Here is a 19,667-nt window from a genome sequence, read left to right as displayed (position 1 = left end):
CACTTCCTTACCCGAGTAAAATGAGAAAAGAGAGACTTGAAGCCGAGCAATCCAAATTTTTGGATATGTTTAAACAAATAAATGTAAATCTTCCTTTCATCGATGTGATATCAGAAATACCCAGATATGCTAAATTCTTGAAAGATCTAATCACAAATAGAAAGAAAATGGAAGAACTCTCGGCTGTTATAATGAATGCTAATTGTTCTGCAGTACTATTGAATAAGATACCAGAAAAATTATCAGATCCAGGAAATTTCACAATTCCATGTTTTCTGGGTAGTCTTAGTTCAATAGAAGCATTGGCAGATTTAGGTGCTAGTATAAATCTAATGTCGTATTCATTATACGCTAAACTAGACCTCGGAGAATTGAAACCAACACGAATAAGCATACAACTAGCAGATCGATCAGTAAAATATCCTAGAGGGATAATGGAGAACATGCTAGTTAAAGTTGGTACTTTTGTATTTCCAGTAGATTTTGTTATTCTGGACATGGAAGAAGATTATCGAGTTCCTCTCATATTAGGAAGACCATTCTTAAATACGGCTAAAGCAATAATAGACGTGTTTGGTAAGAAACTGACCCTAAGTATAGAGGACGAGAGTGTTACCTTTTCTAGTGGATAGATCTATGCAACAACCGCAATTTGCAGATGATACATGTTATTATATTCAAACTATAGATTCACATGCAGAATTGTTAGAAGAATTACAAGGAATGGGAGAATGTTCTTTAGGAGAAGGAACTGAACCAATTGATGAAGCTGAAATGTTAGCTACACTTATGGCTAATGGATATGAACCAACAACAGAAGAAATTCAAATGCTAAAAGAGGAAGACAGATATCGATACAAATCATCGATAGAAGAACCACCGACATTAGAGTTAAAGCCATTTCCAACCCATTTGGAATACGCTTATTTACATGGTGAATCTGAATTACCTGTAATAATATCGTCTTCTCTTACAGAAAATGAAAAATCTCAACTCATTTCTGTGCTAAAAGCTCATAAACCAGCTATTGCATGAAAAATTCATGACATTAAAGGAATAAGTCCTTCGTATTGCACACATAAAATCCTTATGAAAGAAGGCCATAAAACCTATGTGCAACGCCAACGAAGACTAAATCCTAATATGCAAGATGTTGTTAAGAAAGAAATTATTAAACTGCTAGATGCAGGTCTAATTTATCCAATTTCTGATAGTCCATGGGTAAGTCCAGTTCAATGCGTACCTAAGAAGGGTGGCATGACTGTCATCACAAATGAAAAAAAAATAAGCTTATTCCTACTAGGACTGTAACAGGATGGTGAGTTTGTATTGATTATAGAAAATTAAATGACGCCACCAGAAAAGATCACTTTCCCTTACCTTTCATTGATCAAATGTTGGAAAGATTAGCCGGAAATAGTTACTATTGTTTTCTTGACGGTTTTTCCGAATATTTTCAAATTCCAATAGCACCCGAGGATCAAGAGAAAACCACGTTCACGTGCCCTTATGATACTTTTGCTTACAAACGCATGCCATTTGGACTTTGCAACGCCCCTGCAACCTTTCAAAGGTGCATGATGGCGATTTTTTAAGACATGATAGAAGAATGCATGGAAGTTTTCATGGATGACTTTTCAGTCTTCGGTGATACTTTTGAAACATGTCTAGTTAATCTTGAACGAATGCTTATTAGATGCGAGCAATCAAATCTAGTTCTTAATTGGGAGAAATGTCATTTCATGGTTAAAGAAGGCATCGTTCTTGGTCATAAAATTTCAAAGGAAGGAATTGAAGTGGATAGAGCTAAAGTAGATGTAATTGCTAAACTTCCACATCCCACCAATGTTAGTGGAGTTAGGAGTTTTCTAGGGCATGCCGGTTTTTACCGACGTTTCATAAAAGTTTTTTCTAAAATTGCCACTCCTATGAATAAACTCTTAGAAAAGGATGCTCCATTCATCTTTTCAGATGAGTGCATCAAATCTTTTAATATTCTTAAAGAAAAACTCACTAATGCGCCGATCATGACAACTCCAAATTGGAATCTACCATTTGAACTCATGTGCGATGCAAGTGATTTTGCAATGGGAGCCATTTTAGGACAAAGGATTGAAAAACGATTTCAACCTATTTATTACGCTAGTAAGACGTTACAAGGAGCATAAACGAATTACACAACTACTGAAAAAGAACTCCTTGCTATTGTCTTTGCTTTTGACAAATTTCGTTCATATCTCGTTCTAGCAAAAACGGTGGTCTATACCGACCATTCTGCTCTTAGATACCTATTTTCAAAACAAGATGCTAAACCACGATTAATCAGTTGGATCTTACTCTTACAATAGTTCGATATTGAAATCCGAGATAAAAAGGGAACAGAAAATCTCACCGCTGATCATCTTTCTCGTCTTGAAAATCCTGAATTAGAAGTTCTAAATGAATCGACTATACAAGATAACTTTCCTGATGAATATCTATTGAAGATAGATTATAATGAAATTCCATGGTTTGCAGACTATGCAAACTACTTAGTATGTGGATTCCTTGAAAAAGGGTTATCGTACCAAAAACGAAAGAAATTCTTTAGTGATATAAAACACTATTTTTGGGAAGATCCACATTTATTTAAAAGTTGTCCCGATGAAATAATACGCCGATGCGTATTCGAAAATGAAGCTAGTCAAATCTTAAACCATTGTCATACAGGACCAACAGGAGGGCATTATGGGCCTCAACTCACAGCAAGAAAAGTTTACGATGCTGGATTCTATTGGCCTACAATTTTCAAAGACACACACCTTCTTTGTAAATCCTGTGATGCTTGTCAAAGGGCCGGAAAAATAAGTCAACGTGATGAAATGCCACAAAATGTCATTCAAGTATGTGAAGTATTTGATGTTTGGGGTATTGACTTTATGGGTCCATTTCCAAAATCTCATAATAATCTCTACATTCTCGTTGCCATTGATTATGTATCTAAATGGGCGGAAGCACAAGCTCTCCCAACTAACGATGCACGAGTTGTAGTCAACTTCTTAAAACGTCTTTTTGCTAGGTTCGGAACACCGAAAGCTTTAATAAGTTATCGGGGTACTCATTTTTGTAACAATCAACTTGAGAAAGTTCTCAAAAGATATGGAGTAACTCATAAAATCTCAACCGCTTATCATCCACAAACAAGTGGACAAGTTAAAAATACCAACCGAGCATTAAAACATATTCTAGAGAAAACCGTAGGATCGAATCCGAAGGAATGATCCATTAAATTGGAGGATGCACTCTGGGCTTTTAGAACAGCCTACAAAACTCCAATTGGAACCACACCTTTTAAACTCGTTTACGGAAAAGCATGTCATCTTCCAGTAGAAATTGAGCACAAAGCATTTTGGGCTTTGAAGACATGTAATCTTGATTTGCATGAAGCTGGACGTCTACGATTAAGTCAACTAAACGAATTAGAAGAATTAAGACATGAAACATATGAAAATTCGTTAATCTATAAAGAAAGAACGGAAAAATGGCATGATAAAAGAATCAGAAGTTCAAAAGAATTTAAAGAAGGAGACAGAGTTCTTCTTTTTAATTCACGATTCAAGCTATTTCCTGAAAAATTGAAATCAAGATGGTCTGGACCATTTATAGTCAAAAAAAATTTCCCATACGGAACAGTAGAATTAATAAATTCAAATGGGATTGAATTTAAAGTAAATGGTCACAGAGTTAAACATTACATAGATAATCCAATGGAAGTTGAAAGATGAAGTTAATCACAATTTCGACACCACAGCTAACTAAGTGTGGGAAGATTCGAATCTTTTTAGGGTAATATGTATTTCTGTTAGAGTTAGATTTTCTGTTTTCGTGTAGTTTTCGAGAATGGAATCCGAATGGTCTTTCCCTAGCAGACCCTAAAGAACTAGTCTTCTCCCTCCATTCTAAATTTTAATTTCTTTTAGGTTTTACAAGATGAAGAATTCCTTTGATCTAAACCATGGTCTAATGCTACACGCTATGATTACTAAACGTAATAATGACACACTTCCGAGTGAACTGGTATCATTCAAAAGAGAAAAAATGGACGAAGTGAGAAAAGAACTCAGGAAAGATCATCATAAGACACATTTTGGTAAAGGAAAATCAAAATCCGCTACAAAAAGAAGAGCACGACACCTTGAAAGATGTCATAAATGCGGAAAATGGTCACACGAAGGTAAATGTTCAAACAATCAAACATATTCAAATACCGAATTTGTTACTCTATGCAGAGAAGGACCATTCATATGTTTAGAAGAAAAGTTATTGAAGAATCGAGGTTACGCTTATGTAGCTATGGAAAACCAAATCATACGACTCTCCTATGAGTCGGCTAAAGCAGGTCTCTGAGAATTCTTTCTCATAGGTAAGTATGTACAGTTTTTATTTAATTTTATTGCTTTTCCCCTTTTGATAATAAATGATGAATCGTTCGCTATAAAGTATTAAATTGATATTCAATAAAATTAGGTATGCGAAATTGAAATTATTGATATCATACAAAAATTTATTACATCACTGCGAAATTTACCGTTTATTCTTAAGGTATAAATATCTTTAATCAATCAATCCAAAATATTTCAGAAATTCGTCAAGAGTAAAACTAGGTAATGTAGCCGAAATTACTTTACCCAAAAGAGGGGCGTATATTTTTGATAATATTTGATTGATTAAAGTAGGATAAAAGACCAAAAATATTTTTAATTTGATTTTTATCATATTTTTAAAATTAATATATAAATATTAAATTATTATTGTAAATCTTTTTAAATCAATATACTTAAGTTTTTTATATATTTTAAAAAATTAATATTTTCAATATAAAGTTTGTAAAATTAATGTATAAAAATATTAATGATATTTGTATGAAATTTTTAATTTTATGCATTTTAAATTTAAGTTTGGTGTGAATTTAAAAACAAAAATTTACTTTATTTCATTAAGTTAAAAATTTGATATTTAAAATTCGTCGTGAATTGAAGACTAGGTCATTGAACCGAAATTGCTTTACCCGAGGGCGGGACGAGAAATTTTATTATCATTATTTTTAATCTTATTGATTTAAAGTATGCCAAAAACATTTAAAAACTCAAAAATCTTTGCTTTTAAAACAAACGCCAATATGTTTGGAAACTTTGGTAAAATTTAATCATTTTTCTACGCTAATCACCCTCAATAATTTAAATTGTTACTGATTTCTTGAAAATGAGGGCATTGCAAGATCTTAAGTGTGGGAAGGGTTTAAATTCTTTCGGATTTTTAAAATTTTAATTTAAACACTTGGTTACCATCAAAAATACTAGTAACGCATTAGTTATATTAGAATCTAGTGCTCTCTGGTAATAAAGAACAGCCCTAGTCTTATATACTGACTACCCACTTCTAGTAAAAAAAATTTAAAAATTTTCAAATAAATGAATTCAAAATCATGTTTATACATATTTATGAACGATAAAACTAGGTGTTAACACCGAAATTATTGTTACCTCGTAAAGGACATAAATTGAGAAATAACCCAAAATGTTTGAATTCATTTAAAATGGAATAGAGGAGAATAAAAAGGCAAAGAAAGGAAAATAAAAGCCAAGTGTGAGGAAAATTTACCAAGTTATTTAGAACATATATCACATATTTTTGTATAAATAATTGTAGATACTTTTGTTTTGGACGATATTAATCAATTTTACCCAGTTTATTGTAATATAAATGGAATTTAAAAGGAAGTAAAGTCTTCCGAGAAAAAGACACGCGCTTCTTGATTTAGGTCAGGAAGTTGTCGTCCAGACCAGTTGTAGAGTCTACGAAAAACCTTGAAAAGTTTTCTCGAAAATCAGCTGGAAATCCACGGACCTCAGCATCAAACAGGGTCGCCAAGTGGTCAGACTTATCCTAACCATGAGAGGATCTATCTCGTACAATGGGGGGCACCGTGCAAATTAGCTTATAAGACTAATGAATCAGATCCCCAGAAAGGATAATCGCCTTAAAGATCAAAAATTAGCTTTAAAAATTAGCTTATATTACTCAATCCTTGGGATTGACCTTAAAGATTGAGAATTCAAACTCATGGAATTCAATGATATCTAAACTCGAGCTTGAACGAGAAAATATTTTGATCAAATTAAAACCGATTTGTTTTCTGAAAACCCTATTTTAAATGCGTTCATTACCATTGAACGTAAAATCCTAGGAATTCACTCGGAATTCAATAGGTCACCTGAACCAAATCGGGTGTCACCCGTAAGAACGGTGGTTGCATAGCATGGTCGAAGACAGGACCTTGTGCCAGACCAAAAAAACTATAGGGTGATCTTTACTATTGCTCCTAAAAAGGATAGTAATTGCATCCGACACGATATAGACCATAATTATCTGCATGTCACGGGACATTGCCTTAACAGTTGCTTGTTCAACGCTTTCCTTTATAACCGGACGGTAGTTTACCAAAAGGTAATATATGGAGCAAGTATACTGGACGTGTTACTTTCCCAATACAAGGTTAGCAAGTGGTTGACACAAAACCATAAGTTTTGAGCTAAAATTTTCAAATATGAAACCCACGAAACCCACAAAAAAAAAAAATTTGCAAACACCGGTGAAGGGTTATTCCGAAAAACTTATCTAGGATAAAAGATAGATTGAATTTTTAAAAGATCAAATGTTTTCATAAAGATCTAATTTCCTTACGGATCTAAATTTTTATAGTCATGTGGGACTGTAAACCACATCGTTACTATCATTGTTCATACCGCCATATTAAAATCACTGATGTACAAAGTGTGAAGAATAAAAAAGTGATTCTAGTAAAGTTATATTCAAGTTCTATATTGCTTGAGGACAAGCAACGCTCAAGTGTGGGAATATTTGATAATGCTAAAAACGAACATATATTTCATAGCATTATCCTTCAAGAAAGACAAGGTTCGACGAATTGAAGACGCAAATGACCAAAAAGCTAAAAAGTACAAAGTATAATTCAAGTGGTTCAAATTATTGATGAGAAACGTCTAAAATTTACAAAGAGTACAAGCCGTGAAACACAAAGTACAAGATATTAAATTGTACGAAAAGGCGTTCGAAAATCCGGAACCGAGACATGAATCAACTTTCAGCGCTCGACGCAACGGACCAAAATTTACAAGCCAACTATGCACAAGAATATAATATTATATATAATTAATTATATATATATATATATATATTATATATTATTTTAATCAAAGCAGCCCACATTGAATTCATTTGGTGAGCTGGATTCCAGACCTCCGCACTCGCGGAGCTTTTATGAAGGAAACATCCACACTCGCGGAGATCTACAGTGAAATGTGGGGCTATAAAAGGTCGCGCATTCTGATCGATTTTATTCGCTCTTTTTCAATCTCTCTCTCACGATATATATATATATATATATATATATATATATATATATATATATATATATATATATATATATAAAATTTATAATTTTAATTTTAATTTAAGTTTAATAATAATAAGGTTATAGTGGCGAATGTTGTAAGTGTGTAAGTCGAAATTCTGTCCGTGTAACGCTACGCTATTATTAATCATTGTAAGTTATGTTCAACCTTTTTAAATTAATGTCTCGTAGCTAAGTTATTATTATGCTTATTTAAATCGAAGTAATCGTGATGTTGGGCTAAATATTAAAGACGGGGTAATTGGGCTTTGTACCATAATTGGGGTTTGGACAAAAGAACGACACTTGTGGAAATTAGACTATGGGCTATTAATGGACTTTATATTTGTTTAATTGAATGATAGTTCGTTAATTTAATATAAAGATTTACAATTGAAAGTAATTATAAATAACCACATACACTCGATCGGACACGATGGACGGGATATTTATAAGTACTAATAATTGTTCATTTAACCGAACACGGAAATGGATTAATAGTTAATGGACTCATTAAAACAGGAGTGAATTATGTACAAGGACACTTGGCGTAATTATTAACAAAGTATTAAAACCTTGTTAAAGTTTAAGTCCCCAATTAGTTGGAATATTTGACTTCAGATATAAGGATAATTTGACGAGGACACTCGCACTTTATATTTATGACTGATGGACTGTTATGGACAAAACCAGATGGACATATCGAATAATCCAGGATAAAGGACAATTAACTCATGGTAATAAACTAAAATCAATACGTCAAACATCATGATTACGGAAGTTTAAATAAGCATAATTTCTTTATTTCATATTTTATCGCATTTTTATTTACTGTCATTTTATTTATTGCACTTTTAATTATTGTACTTTTTAATTATCGCAATTTTATTTATCGCACTTTAATTATTGTCATTTACTTTACGCTTTAAATTAAGTTATATTTATTTTTAATATTTTACATTAGGTTTTAACTGCGACTAAAGTTTTAAAATCGACAAACCGGTCATTAAATGGTAAAAACCCACTTTTATAATAATAATACTACTTATATATATGTATTTATATATTTACAAATATAGTTTTAAAAATATAGCGTTAAACTTGGCTAGCTCCCTGTGGAACGAACCGGACTTACTAAAAACTACACTACTGTACGATTAGGTACACTGCCTATAAGTGTTGTAACAAGGTTTAGGTATATCCACTCTTTAAATAAATAAATAACTTGTGTAAAATTGTATCGTATTTAATAGTATTTCGTAGTAAAAATTAATAGTATTTTGTGCCCCTTCGCTTTAACATCAAACTTTTAGCCATACTTGTGTGTTAACATTAATCACAAGCTAAAGTGTCATTAAGGCGTCATTACGTGTAATTAACCAAGATTGGTGTTTTAGTGATCAAAACTCATTTGGATATGAAAGAGGCATCTATTCTAAGCATGTTTAAATGAGTTTTGAAAATTATAGATGCCCCAAAGTAGTCAAACATTTTTTGATCAAAAATTCAGACAGAGGAAACCGCGGTCGACCCATGGTTGAGCGTGGATCGGCCATGCACCTTGTTTCGTAGAACCAAGGTACATGGCATCCCACAGTCTGACCTGCGGTCGACCGTGGACCCATCCGTGCTCCTTCAGTGTTTTTCAAATGACTCTTTTGGCTTAACTATTTTGTGTATTGGTCATTTGCTAGAGATTTAGTAGGCTAGTGAACTTGTGTTGTTTTATACGTTGTTTAAGCACACAAGACTTGATGTTATCATAAAAACAAATTGGTTAACATTTAAATATTATCATGGGATCACTAACAAACATAATAATAATAAAAAATGAATGCTATGTTTATGCCTTTTAGGTGACTTTTTCAGCTTATATTAAACTTTTCATGAGTGCAAAGCATAGAGCGAACCATTAAGTATATTGTTTTAAGAAATTAATTTGGTTTTTATTAATGTTCTTTTTTTTAATGTATAAAATTGAATTACGGAGTTTTTTTTATTTTATTTATGATTGGATTTATTGAATTTGAGGAATTTGGTTAGATTAGAGTTTCTTGTTTGCGGTGAAGATCGAGATGAGGATTGGTGCGTAAAAAGAAGAAAAAGGTAAAAGGACAAAATTGCCCTCACATGTTTGGAACATGCTTAAGCTTAACATAAAAAACTAACAAATGTGATGAAATTGGATTATCCGTGTAAAAGGTGCAAACTTCAAGACTATTTAGTTGAAAAAATAAAGTTTTGACTATCTGTGTAATTTTGTCCCGTATTAATAATCCAAAGTTTATACTCCATGGATTATTGGAACAAATTTATTTTGTAATTACAGCTTGAAAAAAGTTTATATTTATATTTATATTTAAATATTTATTTATATTTCTATTTATATTTATATTTATATTTATATTTATATTTATATTTATATTTATATTTATATTTATATTTATAGCTGTATTTATATATATAATTGTATGTCTGTTTACATTTGTATTTTTTTCTTTGTATTTATATTTATATTTATATCTATCGTTAAGTTTACACTTTACGCTTTTCGACCAAAAAATTTCTATCTCCGCCACTAATCGTACAATAGTACAAAAGATTATACTTGAATTGTTAAGGTTAAAGAAAGAGCTTGAAGCTAAATAGGAGATCGCATAAAGTTAAGAAAGATAAAACTAATATAAAATTGTAGTTGGGTAGCATTTGTCTTATTTGTCTTCATCTTCATTCAAGTTAAAATATAGTTGATGTAGTAGGTGATGAATTCGGTTGTGTAATTCTTACGAAAAGGTAATTAAAAGGTTAAGTTATTTTTAGTTGATGATTAAGGTTAAAGAACGGGTAAGTCATTAGAACGTTACATTTCACCGTCACATTCAACGAACACATCATTTCACCCTTATGTTCTACAGTTACATTAAATCACCACATTTAATTATCACATTACCGTCACTTCTCACCGTCAATTAAATCCACCATAATAGTTAATTAATCAAATAAATATTATAATAAATTAATCAATATTACCATCCTATATATTAGTGAAAGGTTGAAATGTAGTTTTGAGTTTTAAAATGGAGTTTTAGAGGGAATGTTTCAAAATGTGGGCCTAAGTTAAGGGTAGTAATAAAAGATAAATTGAGGGGGGTGTAAAGGGTAATTTTTTAAGAGTATAAAATGTAATTGTTCAATTAAATACAAAACCCATGAAATAAAATTCACTAAAAAATTTTGACAGGATTTTGTCTTGCTCTTCGTTGTGAGTTAGGTTTCACTACCATCACCATTGAACTTGAAATGATTTTCTGAACTAAATGCAACAAATTATATTCGAAACGGAGCTTCGATGTGCTACGAATGAAGTTTCGTTTTTTAACAATAAGCATGAAGTGATTAAATTTTATAGTTTAGATCCCTAGAATATTTATGAATACACAAATATAATTATCATAATATTAACCCAAAGTACCCAATAACTAATAAATTCTCCAAAATCAAACTTCAAGATTAAAAATGTTGCTTAAATGGAATTTCTATTTTTTTGTACAGCCCGACAACTGATAACAATATAACGGCATGTTACTTTAATGAAAATACACCGTTTTTGAAAAATATGATTGTTGGTCATCTTGAACCCGCGCTTAACATACTCTTTAAGTACCTATGGGCTCCAAATGATTTGTAAATGTAAGCAAGCAAAAATGTTGCTTAAGTGGAATTTCTATTTTTTAGTACACCCCGACAACAGATAACAATATAACGGCATGTTACTTTGATGAAACTACACCGTTTTTGAAAAACATGATTGTTGGCCATCTTCAACCTGCGCTTAACATACTCTTTAAGTACCTATGGACTCCAAATGATTTGTAAATGTAAGCAAGCATATCATGTAGCAACTACCTATCACAACACATTCCCGTCAATAACAAAAGTGATAAAGACGCAGCGTAGCGCGTGGAGCTTATTTCTCGTTCAAAATAAGTGACGAAAGGCTAAACTGGAAATTTTAATAAAGTACATTATCATTATCATTATCAATTATCAATTACCATAGCATTATCATTATCAATTATCATTATCATTATCAATTATCATTATCATTATCATTATCATTATCAATATATACTAAACGCTATGAGGCGAGCTACTATTCACCACGATATTTTTGTAAACACCCTCAATTTTAGTCAATATATACTAAAAACCATGAGGTAAGCTACTATTCACCAAGATATTTTTGTAAATATCTTCAATTTTAGAGGTAGTTTGATAAAAGTTTTTACTTTCTTATTGTTATTTTTAACTACTTTTTCCAAATTATTTTTTCACACTCTTTTTCATTTTTTTTACTTTCTAAACGTTCACTAAACAATCGTTAACCATTTTTTTAACCAATCATCAGCCGTTTAACCGTTCAATTTTCACTTACTTTTTCCACATTTCATGAAGTGAGCTACTATTCACCAAGATATTTTTGTAAATACCCACAATTTTAGAGGTAGTTTGATTATTTTTTTTTTACTTTCTTATTGTTATTTTTAACTACTTTTCTCAAGTTATTTTTTCACACTCTTTTTCATCTTTTTTTTACTTTCTAAACGTTCACTAAACAATCGTTAACCATTTTTTAACCAACCATCAGCCGTTTAACCGTTCAATTTTCACTTCCTTTTTTCACTTTCCTTTTCACTCCTTTATTTTAAACGTTCAATTAACCAACCATTAATCAATATATGCTAAAAGCCATGAGGTAGCCTACTGTTCAACATATTATTTTTGTAATTACCCTCAATTTCGGAGGTAATTTGATATAAAAAAAAAAATTACTTTCTTATTGTTATTTTTAACTACTTTTTCCCAGTTATTTTCACCTTCCTTTTTTCATTTTTTTTAAACGTTCAACTAACAAACCGTTAACCGTTTTTCTAACCAACCGTCAACCGTTCAATTTTCACTTCCTTTTTTCACATTCCTTTTCATTCCTTTATTTTAAACGTTCATTTAATCAACCGTAATCATTTTCTTTTAGACTTCAATTAACTGACCCTTAATCTACCAAAAGCATCCCACAACCAAGCGCGAGTTTTTTTATCCTCGTATTCAATTGCTCATAAACAACAATAGTTAAAATTAAGCGGGAATTTTTTGCGGGTAATTTTAAACAGGAATCTTTGGCAGGAATTTTTGGCGCCAATTCCATCTATCTAATCCTCCTAACCATACCCCACTTCTTTCGAACGTCTGTCTCTTCTACACTCAATACACATCTTACTAAATCTGCTACAACACTGTGATTTCTAATGATGAACTTCCAATCTTGTTGTGAACGTATAATTGTTTGAACGTCCTGAACAAATCTAAATCCACATTGGATTTTGAGTTGGCTAAGTAACGGTACAGTAAAACCTTCTTACCTAATACTTTAGTTAGTGGACAAATTACAAAATTGATGTGGTTTTATATTCGTAGTTGTGCAGTATCAGCTTTATAGGTTGGTATGATTCATTCATGTGTGATAGGGTAAAAAGCATAATACCTGACTTTTAAGGTCTAAGAACGAGCTAGATGCAAAACTCATACCCGCACAAAGGCAAAGGAAGAAAAATGAAATTGTTCTTAATTTATAGTTGGTAGTGTTTGTGTTGTATTTCTTTTTAAATATAAACATTGGCATATGCATGTTTGATATAGTAACTCATAAACCGCTTTTTTTGTAATTTGTGCGTCAAGTTAATGAAATGATTAAATTATTTTCAATTGATGATTCAAATTTAAGAAAGAGTAAGTCATTCGTGAATAAGCGCTGCACATTTCGTTAATTGGTCAAATTCCTTTTGTTAGATAATAAGTTAAGCCCAAGTTCAATTTGTGAGCTTGAGTCCGTTATGTTTTCTAGGGTTAGCTACTCTATTAAGCATAAATTTTTATTCTTAATGTATTGTTACGATTCTTGTTTGTTTGATATATAGTTTTAGGTTTGCTTATCTTTTGTATTGTGGGCGCTCTTTTGGTTGTATTTGAGCTCTTATTGCCCTTGTGTTTGGTTATAGATGGTCTTCTAGTTAGTTTGTTTGCTCGTTGCCTGCTTTCTACTTGCGATCCTTGCCGTTTTTGTAATGTCGTTGCGGGCTCATTCATTTTTTTGATGAAAGTCCCAAGTTTATATACGTTAGTTATTTACGAAAAGAAAACTAAATCACCATCAATATAATTGTACTGATCACAGAACATTTAACATTCATCTTTATTATACACAAGAATCGTCTTTCATATTATAATATCATCAAAAAAAAAATGGAACTTATCGTCGATGTATATCTAGGCCTTCAACATAACACAACATAAATGATTCAAGAAAATTAATAGAAACAGTAAAAACCTGAACAGATGTCGATATTAACGTGCTCTTCAAGCATCGTATCGTTTTAGATGGTGCAAATATCCCGAATCACTTTTAATGTTCCTTTTACATCTAGTTATGTATCTTGGTTACCATGACTAAAAGCATGGCCACTACATGACATGGGTTCGGTCATAGGGCTGGACGTGCTTCTTGGGTTCGTCCTCCCATCGAACCGACAAGCCAACGACCAGAAGCCCTTGAGCACATATACATATACGTCATCAACCAAAAGATCCAAGGTGAACCGATGAAGAGTAATGCAGCGACTGCAAACCATGGGTGAGTAGCATGAGGATCAAACACATAAAGAACAAGAAAAACGCCACCAATAATTACGAAAATACAAAATAAAGAAGAGATTATAGGCACTCTTAAGTCTTCTTCTTGCTTCCCTTCTCCCATTGTTTTGCTATAGTTTTTGTTTTTGTTTTCTTTAGTTGTGATTGTTTGTTTATTTGTCTATCTCCTTAGGAATTCTTCTCTTTTCTACATGTTTTCGCTTTTTCTTACATCCCTTTCTTTTAGGCATTGTTAATGTTTGTTATGATTTACACATTTCCCACCTTGTATGTCGAAAGATTGTATGGTCTAATATCGTCATAAAGATTAAAGACCAAGTCACATACTCGTAATATTCAAGTTTTATTTAGCAACTTTTAGTTTTGTGTTTTGATGAATATACTACATTTTAAAATGACATTTGTATTTACAACGTTAACTTCACTCTTTTAGGAATTTGTATTTATGGATTATCACTTTAATGCCTATTTATTTATTTATTTTTATTTTTGCCTCATCACCCATAAACTTTTTTTTTTTTTTTTTTTTTTGAAAATTTGCCCGCGCAAGACGCAAGAACACAAGGTGCCACTTTGCGACTTTGCTCCCTGGTGGAAAGGACACAAGGTGCCTCTTGCGACCTTGCTTCCCGGTGGAAGCAAAGACGCTAGGTGCTTCTTGCTCCTGCCTATATATCATAATCAATGTTTTTTTTTAGACATTTCATTAAACACCTTACGTGCACCTTAGGTGCTTAATGGCATTGTCGAACCATTTACATAAAAATGACCCGATTTTAATTTTGTTTTTGTTTTTGCACGTGTTAGATCCAAAAAGATATGTTAAATGGGTTGAAAGTCGCTCGGGATATATTCTCAATACAATAGGAAATAGTGCTTCAAAAGTTTGAAATAGTGCACGTAAGGTGTTTGATGAAATGTCTTAAAGTAAACATTGATTATGATATGTAGGCAGGAGCCAGAGGCACCTTGCGTCCTTGCTCCCCGGTGGAATCAAGGTCGCAAAGTGCACCTTGCGTCCTTGCGTCCACCGGGAGCAAGGTCACAATGAAGGCACCTTGCGCCCTTGCGCCTTGCACGGACAAAGTGTCAACTCTTTTTTTTATGGGTTCTGAGACAAAAATAGTAGAAAAAATGGGCATTTAGGTGACAATCTCTTGTATTTATTACATTTTCTATCTCACACCGACGTGTGGGCTATGGAGGTTATGGTAAAGTCGTGATCTTGAATAGTACTATGCAGAGTGTTTTTAAGGTTACATGCTTTTGATCGTTAAGTATAATTCATAAACTTACCGAAAGAGCATCGTATAGCACATATTACAATTAAAATTAGTGGTTCACTAGGTTAGGAGCCCGCGCGTTGATGTGGTTTTTGGCGAACGGAAAGAATTACACATTTATCGCATATATACATAGTTGTTCGTTATAACATGATTACAAAAGGAGTACTTGAGTACATAGTACTAATTGCGAAGTACTTGGGTTTTTTTTTTTTTTTTTTTTTGTTTTTGTTTTTTTTTTGTTTTTGGCGAAAAACAGAATTGCGTATATTGAAGGATCTTCATCAAAACAATGTAGATTAAAACAAATTACAAGGACGGAGTAAACACTCGGTCTAAACAAGAAACATACAAATTGAACGGAAAAGACTAATAGCATAATAAAGACGGGTTATGCTCCCAAATGTAGAATTGTGACCCGTTGCAAAGCTTGAGATTTGTAACCCAAAGAAAAGTCTTGAGTTTGATATTGCGAACCAATGCCGAACGACAAATAAACTTCCGATTGAAAATAAAATCATTTCTAGCCAACCATATCGCCCAACACGTTGCGGGTCCTATCAATTTCCAAAACTTGGACGCTTTTATACCTATACCATGGAACCAATCAAAGGAGAAAGCTTCAATAGAACCCGGGATGACCCAAACAAAATTCCACCATCTAAAGAGGTTGGACCAAATCTTAAAAGACCACTTGCAAAGAAACAAAAGATGATTGACCGTTTCGACTTCCTCTAAACACCAAATGCACAAGTTGGAATGTGACGAGGGTAAAATATGTCTTTTAATAAGGATGTCATATACCGGAATACTATTTTGAATCGCAAGCCAATGAAATAACATAACTTTAGACGGGATATTGTTACTCCAAACAACTTTAGTCCAAATAGGGGGAGTAACTTGACTTGATTGGACCATAATTCGAATAGCATTGGAGACCGAGTACTCCCCATCCGTAGAAGACGACCAACACAGCTTGTCATCAACCAAAACATTCAAAGAAACACAAGCCAACAGTGAGCCCAATTCTTGGGCCTTATACGAATTATACAAAGACAGAGGGCAATTAAAAGCCAAATTTCCTTCACTATATTGAGGCACTGAATAAGCATTGCAAAGGAAACATTGACTAACCGTGATAAGCGGGGAGCGGCTTGACTCGAACAAAGTAGGAAAACGGTCTTTTAACGAAACGTTATCAAGCCAAATATCGTGCCAAAATAAAATTTTGACACCATTACCAACCTTCCATTTCCACACATTTGAGCCAACAATGCCTTGAGAAAGTGGGTCTTGTTGTAACCGAATCAAATCTTTCCAAATAGGCGAAGCTTGAGACACATGAGACGAGAAAACACTATGTGCTAAGTTATTACCAAATGAAGATCCAAAAGATGACGTAACAATGGATTTCCAAAGACAAGGTTTGTTATTATTAAACTTACCCCACCATTTTGCAAGCATTGCGAGATTTTTTATTCGAAGCGGAGTAATACCTAAACCACCCAATTCTTTCGGAAGGCATGCCTTGTCCCATTTAACTAAACATGTTTTTTTCTTGAGACACTCCCCCCCCCCCCAAAAAAAGAAAGTTTCTCCGGTAACGTTTGAGTTGTTTTATAACCTCCACTGGGGCTTTATAAATTGACATATAATGAATGGGTAGGTTCGAGATAACCGCGTTAACAATAACCAACCGGCCATCAAAAGAAAGGCATCTACCTTTCCACCCGGCTAGCTTTTTTTTGAACTTATTAACAATGGGATCCCACATATCGATACGGTTAGAAGAAAAGCCAATAGGAATACCAAGATATTCCAAGGGAAAAGACCCGACTTTACATTCGAAAATGGACGAGAAATTGATCATGTCTTCTTTAGAAACATGAATACCATATAAAGTAGTCTTAATGGCATTCATATGGAGCCCGGATAATTGGAAGAACAAGCCCATAATATATTTGATACGGTTGAGCTCACGAGAATTGGGTTGCGCAAAACTAATTGTATCATCCGCAAATTGCGAATGATTAATAGTCAAATCGGACCCAAACTTTACATCTTCCAAGAAACCATTAGCCAAATCCCTTGAGAGAAGTTTACTCAAGATTTCGGCTATAATAATGAACAAAAACGTAGACAAAGGGTCACCTTAACGGAGGCCGCGATGCATCACTCCTCTCAGGAGGGAGATCCATTCAAGAGAACCGAAAAATGGATATTTGAAATACACGTAGCAATCCAAGAGATAAATCTAGAGCCAAAACCCATTTTTTGTAAAACCAAAAGTAAAAACTCATGAGAAACGCAATCATACGCTTTTGAAAAGTCAATTTTAATTAAAACAATGGGTTTCTTCTTGGATTTTGCCATATGAACAACCTCATTTACTACCATTACACCATCCATTAAAAGTCTTGTAGGAACAAACCCGTTTTGATTCTCGCTAATGATAGACGGGATTGCAAGTTTCATTCGATTAGCAATTGTTTTAGCTAAAATCTTGTACGGAGCATTTATCAAGCTAATTGGGCGCATTTGATCCATGATTCTTGCGGAGTTTGATTTTGGGATCAAGACAATAAAAGACGAGTTGAAGCCTTTCGGAAAAGACGGGTTGTCATGGAATTGATGAAACATATCCATAACATTTTCTTCCAAAAAGTGCCATCCTTTCTTAAAAAATAATAACGAGAATCCATCCGGCCCGAGGGTTTTATTCCCATCAAAACCTTTAATCACCGAAGCAACCTCATCTAGAGTAAACTGCTCTTTAATAGCAGACGCAACAGAAGCAGGAACCTGGGCCAGGCCAAAAGAGGCCCAGTCCTATAACGACCCGTCCTAATCCATCTGGACGAATACATTACATTTGGTTACATCGCGAGGTATTTGACCTCTATATGATACATTTTACAAATATTGCATTCGTTTTTAAAAGACAAACTTTCATTACATCGAAAGTTGACGGCATGCATACCATTTCATAATATGTCCAACTATAATTGACTTAATAATAATCTTGATGAACTCAACAACTCGAATGCAACGTCTTTTGAAATATGCCATGAATGACTCCAAGTAATATCTTTAAAATGAGCAAATGTACAGCAGAAGATTTCTTTAATATCTGAGAATAAACATACTTTAAAGTGTCAACCAAAAGGTTGGTGAGTTCATTAGTTTATCGTAATCCATCATTTCCATAATTTTAATAGACCACAAGATTTCATTTATTCAATAATCATATACTCATAAGTGTTAAAAATTCATTCATATGGATTGAACACCTGGTAACCGACATTAACAAAATGCATCTAGAATATCCCCAAACATATAAACATCGAAGTACTAAAGCAGTTCAAATTCTCTGACTGGGGCGTGTCAAAGCTCATAGATCTATCTTTAGGATTCGCGTCAATTGGTGGCAATTATAATAAACATCAATTCTTAGGCTACCAAGTTCAACAAGGGCGATATCCGGTATAACAATTCAACCATAGAATGTAGTTTCGTTTACTTGTGTCTATTTCGTAAAACATTTATAAAAGTAGCGCATGTATTCTCAGTCCCAAAAATATATATTGAAAAAGCATTTAAATAGGGAGCAAATGAAACTCACTATCCAATATTTTGTAGTAAAAATATTCATATGACGGAACTGAACAATTCAGGGTTGGCCTTGGATTCACGAACATATATCAAGTATATATATTAACACCTCTAATTAACATGTAATAGTAATCAAACCAGTTTATATATATATATATATATATATATATATATATATATATATATATATATATATATATATATATATATATATATATATAATATTACTTATTTAAAATAGTAATGTATTTATTATTTCAAATGTTATGTATATCTATATATGTTATAGTAACTTTAGGTTTACTTATGATATATGTAATATTTAAATCTTTACATAATTATCTTTTGTTACAAAAAATGTTAATAATACTAATAATAATAATAATAATATTTAAAAATAATATTAATAGTGATAATAATAATAATAATAATAATAATAATAGTTATACTAATAATATTTATAATAATAATCTTTAGTAATGATAATGATTAGGTTTAATAATGAATATGATAATAATAGTTTTGATAAAAAAAAAATGATAATTTTTCTAATAATGATAATAGTAATAAAAATGATACTTTAATAAAAAGGCTAGTTTTTAATAAACATG

At 32.4% G+C, this 19,667-nt stretch overlaps 1 protein-coding gene across 1 annotated transcript in view; it reads right to left on the bottom strand.

Moving 5' to 3' along the window:
* Window positions 1–19,667, bottom strand: part of LOC139900846 (uncharacterized) — a 46,296-nt gene that overhangs the window by 26,358 nt on the left and 271 nt on the right. The window contains exons 2-4 of the mRNA XM_071883597.1: window positions 17,676–18,246; window positions 17,069–17,559; window positions 16,035–16,971 (exon numbers count right to left, since the gene is read on the bottom strand). Of these exons, the coding sequence (XP_071739698.1) occupies window positions 16,035–16,971; window positions 17,069–17,559; window positions 17,676–18,246 (1,999 nt within the window). The remainder of the gene's footprint in view (window positions 1–16,034; window positions 16,972–17,068; window positions 17,560–17,675; window positions 18,247–19,667) is intronic.

Source organism: Rutidosis leptorrhynchoides, chromosome 3 (assembly GCF_046630445.1).
Source record: "Rutidosis leptorrhynchoides isolate AG116_Rl617_1_P2 chromosome 3, CSIRO_AGI_Rlap_v1, whole genome shotgun sequence".
In the NCBI taxonomy this organism is placed as follows: Eukaryota; Viridiplantae; Streptophyta; class Magnoliopsida; order Asterales; family Asteraceae; genus Rutidosis; species Rutidosis leptorrhynchoides.
The sequence above is the reverse complement of the archived record's forward strand: the minus strand, read 5'-3'. Positions and strand labels throughout refer to the sequence as shown.